The 17750-nt window shown below is 48.8% G+C and overlaps 1 protein-coding gene across 4 annotated transcripts in view; it reads right to left on the bottom strand.

Annotated features, from left to right (window-relative positions):
- The window catches only part of LOC122480709 (phospholipid-transporting ATPase IB), a 606753-nt gene extending 590642 nt beyond the window's left edge, over window positions 1-16111 (bottom strand). For 2 of the 4 annotated variants that reach the window (XM_043575463.1, XM_043575477.1), the window contains exon 1: window positions 14958-15184. In XM_043575463.1, the coding sequence (XP_043431398.1) occupies window positions 14958-15033 (76 nt within the window). In that variant the 5' untranslated portion in view covers window positions 15034-15184. Of the gene's footprint in view, window positions 1-14957; window positions 15185-15517 lie in introns of those variants that run through there. The other 2 variants (XM_043575482.1, XM_043575455.1) reach the window with 2 other exon arrangements.
- Between the last annotated feature and the right edge of the window lie 1639 nt (window positions 16112-17750).

Here is a 17750-nt window from a genome sequence, read left to right as displayed (position 1 = left end):
GTCTGATCTCACCATTCATGAGTTCGAGCCTCACATCAGGCTCTGTGCTGACAGCTCAGAGCCTGGAGCCTGCTTCGGATTCTGTGTGTATGTGTGTGTGTCTCTCTCTGACTCTCTCTCTCTGTCTCTCTCTCTCTCTCTCTCTCTGAAACAAACATTGAAGAGTTCTTTGTATTTAGATACAAAAAGATATACAGATGTCAGAGAAGCATATGAAAAGATGCTCCACATCACGCGTCATTAGGGAATTGCAAAGGACAGCAAGTATTAGAATGGCTAAAATCCAAAACACCGATGGCACCAAATGCCGGTGAGGATGTGCAACGGCAGGAATCCTTACTCACTGCTGGTAAGAATGTACAATGCCACAGCCTCTCTAGAAGACAGTTCGGCAGCTTCTTATAAAATTAAGTATGCTCTCATTATATGATCAGATTACCCAAAGGAGTTGCAAATGTATGTCCACACACAAACCTGCACACAGACCTTCACAGCAGGTTTATTCCTAAGTGCCAAAACTTGGAAGCAACCAAGATATCCTTCAGTAGCTTAATGGATAAATAAACTGTGGTCCATCCAGGCAACAGACCATTATTCAGGGATTTTAAAAAACAGCTTGATATCAAGCTGTGAAAAGGCATGGATGAGTCTTAAATGCGAATCACTAAGCGAAGAAGCCAGTCTGAAAACGTCCTGTAGGATTCCAACCAAATGATATTCTGGAAAAGGCAAAACGATGGAGACACTAAAAAGATCAGTGGTAGCCAGGGGCCGGGGACAGAGGAGGATAAACAGGTAAAGCCCAGGGGACCTACAGAGCAGTGACAATACTCTGTGATTCTATAATGGTGGATACATGTCATTAGACATTTGTCACGGTGCAACACTACAGTGCTGACCTCACGGCGTGATGCCGCAGCACTGAGTTCACACTCAGTGCTATCGCCACATCCAAGGTCTCATCTGCCCTGTGTGGTATTTCTGGCACGGCGTTGATACATCCTGTCCACATTCTGCCTGAAAGAGCCTTACGGTGGACGTAGAACCACAGGATACGTCTCCTACCCAGGGTATCTTCAGTCATATCCTACAGCCATGCTCCTAAGGCCAAGACCTCTGCTGAAACAGACCACAGACTACAGACAACATAGCTCTCTATCACACAGACACAGCTTGAGAGTCAGATCTTCCCCTTAAAGCAAAACAACCACATGCCAATGGAACAAGGTATCAGACTGCTAACGACAGCACAAGTATCATCTCGGTTACCCACACTGTATTTGGTATCACAGCCCACGATTTCATCAATGTTAAAAGAAATTCCCAAAAACTCAAAGTTCAGGGATGATCTAAAAAGCCTAGCTTTATCCCCTGGTAACAAAACCTACCTTGCCTTCCCAACAAGACTCAGTGCCATGGACAGCCTAATGGTGTTTGAACATGGCCCTTGGGTTACTTTTTCTTCTGTATTTACTTTCTCCATTTCTGGGGGACAGCCATTTGAGGACTACATTATGAAGAAAATATACACTCAGAGGAAAACATTTTTAAGATATGTGTCTTTAAAAAACTCGACTCTAATTACTGACCGGTGTCTGGGAAGAGGAAATTGCTACCAAAATGCCCACTGGTCATGAGGGAGGTTGTCATAGGGGTGGGTAAGATTTGCCAGCTTCTCTCTCTAGACCGTGCAGCACGGGGCCAAAGGTTCATTTAATATAAATTGCAGGTGCATAATATTTGAAGATCCTCTCTGCAAATATTGACTGATGATCTCAGACGACAAAGACTCAAGCAAGTAGGTTTTGTTAGATATTAGGTTCAAAGAAATATAACAGAATCTCAAGTACAGTAGCCCCCCTTATGCACAAAGACACGTTCCAACACCCCCAGCGGATGCCTGAAACCGTGGATAGTACTGAGCCCTATATATATATATACATATATATATGTGTATATATATATATATACACATATATACACACATATATATGTATATACATATATATATATACATATACATATATATAGCCCTATATATATACACTATGTTTTTCCTGTATGTAATACATATCTGTGATAAAGTTAAATTTATAAATTAGACACAGTAAGAGACTAATAGCTACTAATAAACAGATCAATTGTAACAACAATATACCACAATAAAATTAATGTGAATGTGGCCTCTCCCTCAAAATAACTTTTTACACTGCAATCACCCTTCCTCTTGTGATGATGGGACACGATAAAATGCCCACGTGATGAGATGAAGTGAGGTCAGTGACACCGGCATTGTGACGCAGCGTTAGGCTACTGTGGACCCTCTACCAATTGCTCAAAACGAGAATCATCTGTTTCCAGATGATGTTCTGCCTTGTGATTGAAACTGTGGAAAGCAAAACCAAACATATTGGTCATATTGCACTATGACCCAGTTAATTTTCAAAATAAACTCAAGGTGGATCGCTTACATTGTGCCCAATAGAGATTTACTCAGTGCCAGAGAAAGACAAAATAAGCCTGAAAAGAATACTGGAAGAGTAGAAAGACATGGACCCCAGGCGGTCGCCGCCCCTGGAACACCAGGCAGGTTCCAGAATGTAACCTGTCAGAGCCTTGGTTTCCTCCCCCAGAGGGGAGGATGTTGGGCTCCCAGATAATTTTATTGCTGAAAGTCTACAATTCCATGAATAGTCAACCACAAGTGCTTGGACAAGACGATCTATGACAGTGTTGTCCAATGGAAATACAACGCAAGCTACATACACAATCTGAACTTTTCTCATAGGCACGCTTAAAAAAAATACAAAGAATGGGGCGCCTGGGTGGCGCAGTCGGTTAAGTGTCCGACTTCAACCAGGTCACGATCTCGCGGTCCGTGAGTTCGAGCCCCGCGTCAGGCTCTGGGCTGATGGCTCGGAGCCTGGAGCCTGTTTCCGATTCTGTGTCTCCCTCTCTCTCTGCCCCTCCCCCGTTCATGCTCTGTCTCTCTCTGTCCCAAAAATAAAATAAAACGTTGAAAAAAAAATTAAAAAAAAAAAATACAAAGAAATGGAAAATAATGGGAATAATATATTTTATTTAACTTGACCAATCCCAAGTATGATTTCAATATGTAAGAAACACCATATATTACTCATGCGATGTCTCAGATTCTTTTTTCCTACTAAGCCTTCAGAATGCAGTGTGCACACTACACTGGGTTCTGACTCTCAAGTGCCCAGTAACCCCCTGCGGCTGGTGGCCGCCATCTTGGATGGCACAGAGTCACCTGTGACTCTGATAATGTCTGACTCTCTGAAGTATCGCCCACTTCTGCGAAGTGCCTGGGCTCTCAAAGGACAAATAATGGACAGGCAAGATGGATAGACGTTTCTACTTGTCTGGTTCCATCTCTACACCACGTCCATTCCAACTCAGCTGTGCTCCCCAGTCATTCTCTCTTTGCATCTCTGATGCTTCCCTGGATCAGGCCCTCATTATTCCTCACCTGGAATACCGTAACAGCCCCTACCTGTGCACTTTATTTTACCTGAGGCCCCCTCAGTCACTTGCCCACAGTGGTGTCTTCCCTTCCAGAATATCTGCCCACACCCTGACATCTGAAAATCAGAGAGTGGAAGAGCTAAATAGAGTGGAACAGACATATTTCCAAGCATCAGGAAGGTCACCATGAGCATGAACGTAGGGCAGACCCCGAGAGCGTATTTCTAAAACTCTCAGCAGCACAAGTGAACAGCACAGGTAATCTGGGGAAGGGACCGTGGGGGCGGGGGACACCACAGAAACCCCTCACACTATCCTACACTCTTAGCAATTCGGTTAAACTCAGCTGTGGAGCGAGGCTCCTGAGATTCAAGAACAAAAGGTCACTTAGTTTGTTTGCTAGACAAACAGTAACTACTTCTTTGGGGGTCCAAAGACAAAAATTCTGCAGTTTTAAAACCCAAGTTCTGTTTCCTCGGTGCAAATTAAAAAAAGCAAAAAGAAAATGGAAAAGAGTCTTAAATAAGGATAATCATTACGTGGCTAAAAATAGCTCATAAGAGGCCTGATCCTGTGGGGCACGAAGCTGAACAGCTTGCCAGTCTGCAGTGTCTCCCTCTGAATGTGAATGAGCTTGTCCATGATATGAAGGCATCACTGAAGGCCGGTGAAAAAAAAAAGCAACCCTCCCTGAACTTAGGATCTGGAATGAGCTTCCAAATGTCAGAGCAGAGAGGTCCTTACTCCGTGTAGTATTTGCTTACTCTAGTTTCCTGTACGACCAGTCTCGGTAATGCGCTTAAAATATTTACAGTAATCCAGGGCTCCTCAGTGCTGATCGCGGCCCACACAGCACCCCTCGGGACAGAGGAGGGAGAAGCAGCCCCCAAACGCTTCACCGAAATGTGTGAAATGTCACATTTGCTTATTATTCAGCATGAGATTACAAGTCTAGAAAGTCTACTTGCAAATGTAAAACCTCTAGTTCAAAGTTAACTGAGATTAGGTCACTTTTTCGGGTGACAGGTGATGTTATATCAGATTCTGATTCTTACAAGCAATGAGCAGAGTAAGAGATGAACTGTCCGAGGAAGAGACACGCACACGCGGGCGCGCGCACACACACACGTTCGTGCTGACACAGGGAGCCCTCCACAATCACTACTGATGAATGAACATTACTACTCGTGCACCCTGATGAACACATCTTTGCAGGAAAGACCCAGGTGTCCACGTGTGACCGTGTCCCTACAGGTCGTCAGGGTATTTCGCGTGGGCAACCAACCATCCTGGCTTCCTTGGTGCTCTGTCCTGGTGAGGGCTCTCTCCCAGGTCTTATTCCGGAGTTTGCCCTTAACGACGGGGAAGAACTCCCAGGGCATGAACATGACATCACTTTTATTTTTAGACTTTCTTAACAGTTGTTAGCATCGGCCCTGAGCACTTTCCCCGGCCTAAATGGATGTAAATAAGATCTTGTGTCTAGTGCGGCATTGACCGCAGGTTATATTTAGTAAATGTAAAGATCCAAGAAGGAAAGGCAGAGGCTCACCTTTAAGGGTGTTCTATGCACATCCTCCCCTCAATGTCTGCAGAGTGTTTTAGAGAATAACTTGAATTGAAACGTCAGTCTCGCTGGCACCTCGGTCAGATAAGGGTTGAAGGTAAAACATCCGCTGTAAAAGTTAAGTCAATTATTAAGCAACTGAAGCCGTCAACTAGGGTGTTTACTGGCCACCTGTAGGGGAAAAAAGGGGCCTTGACGGTAGGACAAATGAACAGCAGGGGAAAGTCTCCAGAGACACTGGAGGATGAATTCTCTACGTGTATCAGAGTGCTTGGCGGGTGATCACATACACCCGGATAAGGACACGCGAAGAATGCTTTAATGCTCGAGTGGTGACTTCATACACTCATGTCCTCCGCAGGCCTCCATCGTGAGATTTAACCCGGCGAAATGGTGAGAGGTGACCAATTCCGCGGTCATGCAGGGTACGAGTTTACCTTGTATATTGTCAATACAAGCGTGATTGCATCACAAAGTTCTCTTAATGTAGCAAATAATTAAGGCATGCACTTCTTTTTTTTTTTTTAAGTGTATTTATTTTTGACAGAGAGAGAGGCAGAGCATGAGCAGGGGAGAGGCAGAGAGAGATGGAGACACAGACTTGGAAGCAGGCTCCAGGCTCTGAATTGTCAGCACAGAGCCTGACGCGGGGCTCGAACTCACAAACTGCGAGATCATGACCTGAGCTGAAGTCAGATGCTCAACCAACTGAGCCACCCAGGCGCCCCAAGGCATGCACTTTTATACACATTACTAATCACAACCACCCCATGGGGTACAAAATGTAATTTTCATTCACATCTATAATAGAAATAAAGGAAGCTTTCCAACGTCATACAGAACTGAATCCAATTCTCTCGGATCCTGAAGCTAGGTATTTGAACCCCGATGCATACTGCCATCAAGAAAGTTCCAAACACAGGGCGCCTGGGTGGCTCAGTCGGTTAAGCGTCTGACTTCGGCTCAGGTCATGACCTCGCGGTCCGTGAGTTCGAGCTCCGTGTCGGGCTCTGTGCTGACAGCTCGGAGCCTGGAGCCTGTTTCAGATTCTGTGTCTCCCTCTCTCTCTGACCCTCCCCCGTTCATGCTCTGTCTCTCTCTGTCTCAAAAATAAATAAACGTTAAAAAAAAAAATTTTTTAAGAAAGTTCCAAACACAATCTAGACCATTAGACCAAGTCCGAAATTGATCCATGACAGAGCTCAGTCAAAGCTCTGAGTACCCACAGGATAGACAGTAGAGAAAACAGAAGCAGGAGCAATTAGGCCTAACTCTTTATGTCTTTCCATTTGAGGAACAGAAAACAAAAACAGAACCTGTTCTGTTCAGCTTGGGTGTGATACTGAACCACGTGCACCGGAGGTGGCCAAAAGCACACTGGACTTGGGGGATTAGCTGGTCCTGTCAGAAATTAACCAAGAGGCAAGGAGTGTCTCTGAACTGTCTTTGTCCTCGGTGAAACGGGAGGATCTGGCCATTTCTGAGACGCCGTCCCGCCCTTCGTGATGAAAGACAACGTCTGTGTTTCTGAGTTGCCGCCTGGGTATTTTACGGCATGGCTCCCCTACTCACACCCAGGGTCTGGACATTCACGTATGGACTTGAGCTTGGGAGGGCCCCGAAAGTTGCCACTGTGCCTTCCCCGAGGCATCTTTTAAAATAACCCCTTCGGGGCGCCTGGGTGGCTCAGTCGGTTAAGCATCCGACTTCAGCCCGGGTCACGATCTCGCGGTCCATGAGTTCGAGCCCCGCGTCGGGCTCTGGGCTGATGGCTCAGAGCCTGGAGCCTGCTTCCGATTCTGTGTCTCCCTCTCTCTCTGCCCCTCCCCCGTTCATGCTCTGTCTCTCTCTGTCTCAAAAATAAATAAAAACGTTAAAAACAATTAAAAAAATAAAATAAAATAAAATAAAATAAAATAAAATAAAATAAAATAACCCCTTCGAGTTAAGGTCGTCAGAAGTTACTGCCCTCCACCCTGACCACCTTATAGGAAACAGGTGCTTGCTACCCTGTTCTCTGCCTCCGGCTCGCTCATGCCCCCCCGGATGGAGGACCGCCCTCCCCCCCAGCTCACTGCACCCCCAGCCCCATTTCTGGGCTTTGCGGGTAATAACTCTGGTGACTCCTCCCTTTGTGTAAGCGTACCAAAACCGCACCTTTGGTCAAAACGACCCGGAGGGCTTTCACTTTCCCAAAGCGGGCGCTTGGGGGCTGAGGGAGCCCCCTGCCAGCCTCAGGCAAGTGGCCTTCGCCTCCTCACTCCGCAGGCCATGATCTGCACAGTCTTAATTCAACACGCCAGCCAGCCAGGCCTCCCGGCACACGTTCTAACAGAAGAGCTCTCTCCACTTTCCGCTGCCCTCACTTTCCCACTTGGCCCCTTGAAACGTGGGGCAGGTGGTTATGGGAAAACTGAGTCCACACGGGAACTCCTTATAAACAAAACAAAACAAAACAAAACCCACCTTTGAGGACCAGGAGAGGACAGAGGACATGGATGGGTCCAGGGTGGGGCTGGGAGGAGGACACTGGGGACAGTTTCTGGAAGATCTGCCGTCCCCCTCCGGTTTCCGTCTCTGGTCCGTGCGCTGGCTGCCCACCCGCTCTCCATTGCTAATCTTCTGTCATTTAAGCCAAATCCCTAAATTTAATAAAACAGGGAGGAAGCTTCTTTCCTAGATACCTCTGACGTCACAGTCTGTAAAATACAGCTCTCTCTTCCGTTCTGTCCTCACAGCTCACCTCACCCTGCACACCCATACACACACTCACAGATTCATCACTCATCCGTGTGCGCTGCCCGCGAGTGTTACCTTCCACGAGCTGTCACAGGCCATGCGTGCCACGGTGAGGCAGAGGAAGAGGGTTGTGCACGCCGACCCCATGTGTTGTATCCAACCACTAGGGCCACAAGCTCCACGAGAGAGCACCTGCTCCGCTCACCGCTGCGTTTCTAGCACCAGGAGCGGTGTCTGGCACGCGGTGGGCACTCAGTACGTATTTGTTAAAATCACCAGCTCCAGTTCCGCTCTGTCCCCCTTCCTGGACTGAAAGGCTCCTCCCTGGGCCAACGGTACGCTCCAGGTAGGCCGGGGGGCCACCCCTGGTCAGTCTCTGTATTCCCATCACCTGGTAAAATATCTGAGCCACACGGACACCGAACATATATTTGGAGAAAGGGAGAATTGGCAAAAGTACCTTTGAATATCCAGATGAAGACAGGAGTCAAAGATATCTCATGAGCAAAAAATAATCATCCCAGAATTATTTTACTAAATAGTACGCAGCTGAGCACATCATCTTGAAGCAGACGGTGGCCTTTGATCCCTTCACTACGAGTTTATAAAAAATGAGAATAATTTCAACGGAGTACCCCTGGCCCAGACCCCGCCAAGATGACATCAAGCAGGAGGTAATGCGTCAAGCACAGAGCTTATCAAACACAGAGGCTCTGCCGTGTTACAGAAACAGGTGATGTACAATGCAATTTCCCCGAGGAAACATCCTATCAATGAAACTATAATAATTTCAGTCCACTGTCTTAAACTGAGAGTTTATTACAGGATCTGAAACTTGACAACTATTTTCTTTTGACGAAAAATCACTACAGTTTACCTTGGTTTTTTTTTTTTTTCATGAAACGTTTTGAGATCGTTTTAGATCCACATGCAGTTGTAGGAAACACAGATCCTGTGTACCCTTTACCCAGCTTTCCCCCGTGGAAACACCTTTCAAAATTATAGCACAATATCACAACCAGGGCACTGCCATTGGATAAGTCAGGACACAGAACATTCTTACCACCCCAAGGATCTCTCACGTTGCCGTTTGATCCTTCCTGCCCGTATGCCCTCCTTCATTTCCGGCAACCACCAACCTATTCCCCATTCCTATAATTTTGCCATTTCATGAATGTCATATGAACAGGATAAGGTGACACATAGTCTTCGTAATTGGACTTTTTTTTTTTAATTTTTTTTTAACGTTTATTTATTTTTGAGACAGAGAGAGACAGAGCATGAACGGGGGAGGGGCAGAGAGAGAGGGAGACACAGAATCGGAAACAGGCTCCAGGCTCCGAGCGGTCAGCACAGAGCCCGACGCGGGGCTCGAACTCACGGACTGCGAGATCATGACCTGAGCCGAAGTCAGCCACTTAACCGACTGAGCCACCCAGGCGCCCCCGTAATTGGACTTTTTGTACTCAGCACAACTCCCTGGAGACCCACTCCAGTTGTGGTGTTTCCAGTATTTGGTTCCTGCGTATTGCCGTGTAGTATTACATGGTATGGATATACCACAGCTTGTTTATCCTTTCGGCCATCGAAAGACATGCAAATTTTGGCTATGATGAATAGAGCTGCTATGGATATTCACGCATAAGTTTTTGTGTAAAGACAGGTTTCCATTTCTCTGAAATGAATGCCCAAGAGGACAACTGCCATGTCAAATGACAGTTGTGTGTTCAGCTTTATAAGAAACTACCATAGCCAAATTATATAAAGAGTTTATACAACTCAATACCCCAAAAAAATCCAATTAAAAATGGTCAGAAGACTTGATTAGGCATTTTTCTTTCTTTTTTTTATTAATAATTTATTTATGTATTTAATTTACGTTGAATAGACATTTTTCCAAAGACATCCAGATGGCCAACAGGCACATGAAACGATGCTCAACATCACTCCTCATTGGGGAAATACAAATCAAAACCACACTGAGATATCCCCTCACACAGGTCAGAGTGGCTAAAATGAACAAATCAGGAGACTATAGATGCTGGCGAGGATGTGGAGAAACGGGAACCCTCTTGCACGGTTGGTGGGAACGCAAACTGGTGCAACCGCTCTGGAAAACAGTGCGGACGTACCTCAAAAAATTAAAAATAGGTCTACCCTATGACCCGGCAATAGCACTGCTAGGAATTTACCCAGAGGATATAGGAGTGCTGATGCATAGGAGCACTTGTACCCCAATGTTAACAGCAGCGCTTTCAACAATAGCCAAATTATGGAAAGAGCCTAAATGTCCATCAACGGATGAATGGATAAAGAAATTGTGGTTTATATACACAATGGAATAGCACATGGCAACGAGAAAAAATGAAATATGGCCTTTTGTAGCAACGTGGATGGAACTGGAGAGTGTTATGCTAAGTGAAATAAGTCATAAGAGAAAGACAGACACCATATGTTTTCACTCTTACGTGGATCCTGAGAAACTTAACAGAAGACCATGGGGGAGGGGAAGGAAAAAAAAGAGAGGGAGGGAGCCAAACCATAAGAGACTCTTAAACACGGAGAACAAACTGAGGGTTGATGGGGGGTGGGGAGAGGGGAAAGTGGGTGGTGGGCATTGAGGAGGGCACCGGTTGGGATGAGCACTGGGTGTTGTATGGAAACCAATTTGACAATAAATGTCATAATAAAAAATAATAAAATAATAAAATAAAATAGTTTATACAACTCAATACCCCCCAAAAATCCAATTAAAAATGGTCAGAAGACCTGAACAGACATGTCTTTCTTTATTAATAATTTATTTATTTTTTAATTTACATTGAATAGACATTTTTCCAAAGAAGACATCCAGGTGGCCAACAGACACATAAAAAGGTGCTCAACATCACTCATCATCAGGGAAATGCAAACCAAAACCACATGAGATGTCACTCTACGCCTGTCAGAATGGCAGGTATGGGAAAGACAAGAAATAACAAGTGTAGGTGAGGGTGTGGGGAAAAGAGAAACCTTGTACACCGTTGGCAGGAATGTGGATTGGTGCAGCATGGTGAAAACAAAAAAACACAGAGTTTCCTCAAGAAATTAGAAACAGAAATACTATATACCCCGGTAATTCCACTACTGGGTGTTTAGCCAAAGAAAACAAAAACATTAATTCAAAAAAGACAGAAGAACTCCTATGTTCACTGCAGCATTATTTACAATGGCCAAGAAATGGAAGCAACCTGATTGTCCACTGACAACTGTGTACTGATCATTGAGACGGATAAATATATATACATACGTATACACACATACAATGGAATATACCCCGCCGTAAAATGAATGAAATCTTGCCATTTGCTAACATGGATCAGCCTAGGGGGTATTATGCTAAGTGAAAGCAGTCACAGACAATACCATATTCCACTTATCTGTGGAATCTAAAAAACAAAAGCAGCAGAAACAGACCCATAAATACAGAGAACAAACGGATGGCTGCCAGAGCAGAGGCGAGTGGGAGACGGACAAAACGGACGGAGAAGGGCGGGAGGGAGAGGCTTCCACAAGTCTGGATGAGTAAGTCAGGGGGGTGAAAGGTACAGCATAGAGAACAGAGTCAACACGCTGAGTGGTGACAGTCGGGGGCCAGACTCGTGGTGAGCACAGCATAACACACAGAGATGTCACATCATATCGCTGTGTCGTGCACCTGAAACCGATGTGACGTTGTGTGTCAACCATGCTTCGATCAAAAAAGGGAAAGAAAGAAAAGAAACTGCTAAACATTCTTCCTGAGTGGCTGTGCCGTCTTACATCCCCAGCAACAATGTCGGAATGATCCGCTTCCTCTGCATCCTTGCCAGGATTTGCTGAGGTCACTATTTTTTATTATGGCCATTCTGATACGGGGGCCAGGACGCACTCTTCCTGAACACAAAGACCCAGGGAGGAAAGAGGAAAGGGAAAGACTTCACAACCACCCAGGTAGCTTTAAGCATTCTGCTGGTCCCTGACCAGTGTCTTAAAATGCACAATAAACCCGCCTCTGCCCTAAAGTACTGAGTAGGAAGTACAGAGTGCTTCCTTAGAGTCCTACAGAACAGCTGCGGACTCCAGCACCATTCCTCAACAGAGAGTTCTGGAAGCATTAATGTTCTAAGAGCAGAGCAAGAATGGCCCTTCTGGTCAAACTTTAATTGGCAGTACTAATGAATGTAATCAAATAAGAAAAACATATGAGTTATAACAATTATGAAGGAAGAAATGAAATTAATATTTGCAGATAACGTCTACACACACAAAATTAAAGCAACCCTAAGCTTCGAAAATTTATGACAGTTCACTAGGTTGTTGATACAACAGTCAACATTAAAATTCGTTTCCTAGACGTCAGCAACAACCAATTAAAAACGTAATTTTTGAATAAGCTCATTTATTCTCGGAACAGAATTATCTTGCAATAAACCTTTTAAAATGCATAGAAATTTATGGAGAAAATTACGACACTTTAACAAAAGACCCAGGGGCGCCTGGGTGGCTCAGTCGGTTAAGCCTCCGACTCAGGGCATGATCTCACAGCTGGTGAGTTCAAGCCCCGCATTGGGCTCTGTACTGACAGCTCGGAGCCTAGAGCCCGCTTCACATTCTGTGTCTCCCTCTCTCTGCCTCTCCCCCACCTACGCTCTTTCTCAAAAATAAATAAACATTAAAAAAAATTTTTTAAGACATAAAAGACATATATAAATGATGAGAATACCATGTTTATGGTTAAAGGGACATTTTTTAAATGTCTACTCGCTCCAGATTAATCTATAAACTTAATGCAAATTTAACCCAAATTGTTGTTGGTTTGTTTCATTTCATTTTAGAAAAGGTTCTTCGAGGGGCGCCCGGGTGGCTCAGCCGGTTGAGCATCCGACTTCAGCTCAGGTCAGGAGCTTGTGGTTTGTGGGTTCCAGCCCCACGTTGGGCTCTGTGCTGACAGCTCGGAGCCTGGAGCCTCCTTCGGATTCTGTTTCTCTCTGTCTCTCCCCCTCCCCTGCTCACACCCTCACTCTCAAAATAAATAAACGCTAAAAAAAAAAAAAAAAAAGACTTGTTTGAAATGAAAAGCAAAGAGAAAAGAAAAGAAGAAAAGGTTCTTTGAAAAACCTCTTCCACATGAAGGAGTAAAGTACCAAAAAGAGTCTCTGCAGAATGGGTGGTGATAGTGCCAGTTCTGCTGGTGGCAATGTCCCACTCATGGTGTCGCACCTCCATCAACTGGAAAGCAGTTTCAAAGCTCAGGACACTCCTGGGCTAACCCTCCAGCATGGACCGGCTTTCCCCTTGCAGCACCCCCAGCCCCAGCACTTCCCTCCGTCCTGGTCCATCATCCAAACTCAGCCTATCGTTGCTCAGTCTCCCCCTTTGCTACAAAATTCAGCCAAGAGTTTTCTGTACTTGCTGTCTCCAATATCTGTCCCCTTAAGTCTCTCTGAAGGTGTTCTGTAGACGTTCTTGCCCACGCGTCCACAAAACAGTTCCGTGCAAGGTCACCCCTGCCCTCCATGACGGGCTGTCGGCAGGTGGTGCCTCTCCTGGGCTCCCAGCAGCACTGGGCACAGCTGAGCACTCCTGCCCTCCGCACGGCTGGCTCACTGAGCTTCAGAGGACCTCGCCGGGCTTCCCCTCGACCATCCTCTCAGCCCCTTGGCGGTTGCCCTAACCTTGAAATGTCACCACACCTAGGGCTCCGTCCAAGGACCTTTCCCTTCTGGGCCACATCTATACACCCTGGCTACGTAACTTGCAGGGCCCGCTGCAAAATCTAACTGCAGGCCCCTCATTCAAAACCCATTAAGGCCTCCAAGACAGCGACAACACAGCATTAAAGCCAACGCAGGACTCGCGCAAGAGGGGGGCTCTGTGCGACCCGACCGTCACACAGTGGCGCCTTCTTCCACTCTCTTTCTCCTCCCAGCCACCTTTGATGCTCTGTTTACTGAAGCCTCAATCCGTATCAGGAACAACGCTATTGCCTCTGCCTTCAAACATATGGCGGCGGCCCTGCCCGCTCTCCCCGCCCCTCCGCCCCGTTCCGCTCCACCTAAGCACTGTCACAGGTACCATCCGGCCCCCGGACGGCCGCTGTCCCCTCCCAGCGGGGCTCCCTGCCTCAGCCCGCACTCGGCACTGCCTAGTCTCGGCCAGCGATCCTCTCGCACTGGGATCCTCTCCTCCAAGCAGTCTGAAGGCGCCCGGACGATAACGTGGAAACACTGGTCTGCCGTTTCCATCTCACATGACTCAACCAGAGAAATGGGAAAGTCACTTATTTTTAGAAGCCTACTTTCTCAAAACAAGCGACAAAAACTGCGCAGAAATTCCAAACGCCCCCAGCCCCAAAGCGCAGACCCTGTCCCTTCCTCCAATCAAAGATCTACCTACAAACGTGCAGGGCGCCCTGAAATGGTAAGAGATTTCTCATTAGGGCGGGGGGGGCGGGGTGTCTAGGTAACCCATCGTGCATCATAATCACGTAACATCCAGCTTAACGCGACTTTGCTTTCTAAATATAGTCTATAAGAAACAAAATGCGAGCGTCCGGACGGGAGGGGCCGGGGGTGCCGGGGTGGAAGCACCGGGGTGTCGGGCTTTAGAGGATTAGGCGCCCCAAAGCCCGGGCGCCCGAGCGCAGCGGGGCGTGTGCGGTGGCCGTGCGGGTGGTCGAGAGCCGGTGCGTCGCCGCCGGGTGCGCGCGCGAGTCCCCAGGGCCCAGGTGGCGACAAACGTTCGTGGGGGCCCTTCGGCTCCCCGGGGCCCTACGGCAAACACCGCGCGGGGCGAGGCCGGCCCCGCCGACGCCCGACGGTCTCCGCGCCCACCCGGCGGGGGACGGGGAACCCCCAGCGTAGGGGCGGCCGGGCACGCGCGCGGCGGCGCACACGCACACACCCCGAGCGCGCGCACACGCAGCCCGGCCCCGCGGGCGGAGTGGGGTCCCCGACGCCCTCGCCCCTCGCCCCTCGCCCGGCGTGCGGCCCTCCCGGCGGCGCGGGCGCGCCCCACCCCCACCCCCAGGTGCGAGCACCGGCGGCGGGAGGCGGGAGGAGGGCGCCCTCCGCGCCCCGCCTCCCTCCCCCCCCCCCCCCCGCGCCCCGCCGACCCTCCCCGCCGCGCGCCCCTCCCCTCTCACCAACGGACGAGCCGATCCGCGACCTTCGGGGCAGGGACATCCTGAGCGCTCTGTCCAGGCGGGAGGCGTTCGGCATCGCGCCCCGCTCGGGGGCTAGGCGGCCCCGGGCGAGCGGCGGAGGCTGCGCGCTGGGCTTGGGCGCAGGAACGGCGGCCCGAGGGCCATGGGTTGGCGCGCTCCCGGGCCGGACTGCGGGGCCGCCGGCGGAGGAGGAGGAGGCTGCGCCGTCCGTGCCGCAGCCGCTGGCCAATGCGGCAGCGCCCGCGGACGCCACCGCTGCGGGCCTCGCTGGCCCGGCGGCGGCGGCGGCGGCGGCGGCGGCGGCGGCGGCGGCGGCGGCGGCGGGGGAGGGGTCCGGCCCTCCGGCGGGGAGCCCGGCGGGAGGCGGAGCGGGCCTCGGCCGCGGCCGGGAAGAGTCTGGAACGTTCCGCAGCACTGGGGGCTCTTAGGTGGCGGAGAGGGGACGGGTGGGGGGACGGGGCGGTGCGCTAGGGGGCTCCTCTGGGGCGCGAGCGCACCTCAGGGTGCCCTTTTCGGCCCCTGCCCGCTGCCTCTTTTACCTGTCGCTTGTTAGGTGGTGCGCTTGTCCCGTGGGAATCGTTCGGGACTCCTGACTCTGCCGGCTTCTCTCGGTTTCTGTTCTGTGTACATTGTGGTGGGATCGGCTGCAAAGAACAGGTACTTCTAAGGTGTAGGGTCTGGAAAACAGAAAACCTGGGTGTCCAGACTCCGGGCCCCCAGCCCGCCTAGAATTCTAGTTAGTGGCACGTTAAAACTGTGAGAAGCCCCTACGAATACTTAGCTCGCTTAGCTCACACGCACACACTCGCACACACACACACCGACACACCTTCCATAGGAAACAAAATCAGTGGCAGGTGAGGTGATTTGTCCAAGGTCACTTGATCCATTTCTTACTGTTTTTACTCAGTGTTCAAACCGCACTTGTCCTTCTGGGCACAGTTCCATAAAGAGAGGGGGGAAAGGCTGAATGTTTAATAGCTGATGAAATTCCGACCTCAGAGTGAGAAGAGAAACATGATTGTAAGAGAGGCTGACCTTGCGTTTATTTATCGATGTGATCATTACACTAAATTTAGCGTAAATACCGGGGACGGACCAGGAGAGGAACAGAGTTCAGCAGAAAGAATCGGTGCCCCACGAGAAAAGGCCAGGCATCCCTCCAGCTCCTCCTGGCTAGCCTCGGCCCCGCATTATCCCAGAAAAACGTGCAGAAGGGATGGACAGACTGGCAACCTTAGCTTCAGGTGGGATTCCCTGCCTGCCCATTCTGGGCCCTCAGGGGGGAAAAAAAGGTGTTTCTGATAAGAAGTGTGAATCTTCAGCATGGTATTGAGGAAGAAGAGAACTTTCTCGGTTCTGGAGTTGAGAGCTTCAGGGCGGAAGATGTTTTCTCAGTGGGTCTTAGCTGCTGAGGGTGATCGTGAAGCAACTTTGTCCCAGCAGAGTCTGTCAAAAACTTTGTCACTGATGACTCAATTTCCTACACAGAACAACCCCCTTGAGAGCTTAAGCAGAGCTGGAGAGGACTCGGGTGAAAAATAGGGCTTTTTTCAACCCCGAATTTTAAGATGAAAAATTTTTTGCCCATAATCAGGTGGGAAAAGAAAGAGTAGATAGAAGTTATTTTTAATTTTTAAGAAGCTGAGTATGTTGAATAGAGGCCACTGCCTTGACCACCACAGACTGGCTCAGTGCCTTCCCCTGATTTCCTGCATCCCTATCATGAAGTCGGGGGAGTGCTTCTGTTTCTTCTTGTGTGTATCTTCCGATAACCAAATCTGTCCTGACGACTTTGTAGAGAGCTGAGACAGTCCAGTTGGCCCACTGTGCAGATGACGTCGTAGGTACGAGGGCCAATAGATGGGCGCCTCACTTGAACTTGTGTTATCTCATTGACTGCCGTGGTTAACTTCCCTGATCTGACTGGCGGGTATCTCTCTGGGGAAGTTAGTTAAGGATGGCGTTTGACTACAGGATCCAGGCCTAAATCTTACCTTTGAAGTCTTCTAAAGATACACCTGCACAAAGGACAGAAGCTAGCCGATGACCAGTATTTATTTGTTACTAGTCTCAGAACGCAAATGCCAGTATGGATCATTCAATAATCTGTGCTTGACCTCTCAGAGAAATGCTTTTACGCTTGTCAGGGGCAGCCTAGGCTAGAACCAAAGGAGACCAAAACGCTTGTAAAAAAGAGGAGCCAATGCAAAACAGACAGCGACAGGGAAACATTGTACGTATACAATAGTCAGAGAAAGGCATTTTGTGTCTACCCCATAGAAGCAAAGACTTGTCAAGAATGAGCCTGTGCCTCTCTCTAGAGTCACCACCCCAGGCATTCACAAGTCACGTGGCAGCAGCAGCATGCAGAAGGGAAAAAAACCCTCAAGAGCTAGACCAAGAAGGACACACCGAGCTCCTCGCACTGTGGGTCGATAAATACCACTGAGCTAAGAGCAGTCCTTTCTGTCCTCAGGGATGACATAAAGGAAAAGGGGATCCGAGTTTTCCGTCCCTGAGAGCCAGCTGTCTCCACCCTCTCTGTTCTCTGTGCCCTCTCCCTAAGCAGTGAGGTCAGCCAACGACAGACCCGGTCTCCCAGAGACAGTATGGTATGGTATGGGCAGAAAGGCCGACCCTGTTTTCCAAGGAACGAAATCTGCACAACTTCTCTGGGCAGCACGCTCCCAACACTCAAGAACTAGGGTGGCCAAGCAATCCTTCCCCTCATATAACCACCTAAAATTCTGTTCTCACTCAAGCCCATTC

Source organism: Prionailurus bengalensis, chromosome A1, assembly GCF_016509475.1.
Source record: "Prionailurus bengalensis isolate Pbe53 chromosome A1, Fcat_Pben_1.1_paternal_pri, whole genome shotgun sequence".
NCBI classification, from domain to species: Eukaryota; Metazoa; Chordata; class Mammalia; order Carnivora; family Felidae; genus Prionailurus; species Prionailurus bengalensis.
This window is presented reverse-complemented; position numbering and strand designations above follow the sequence as displayed.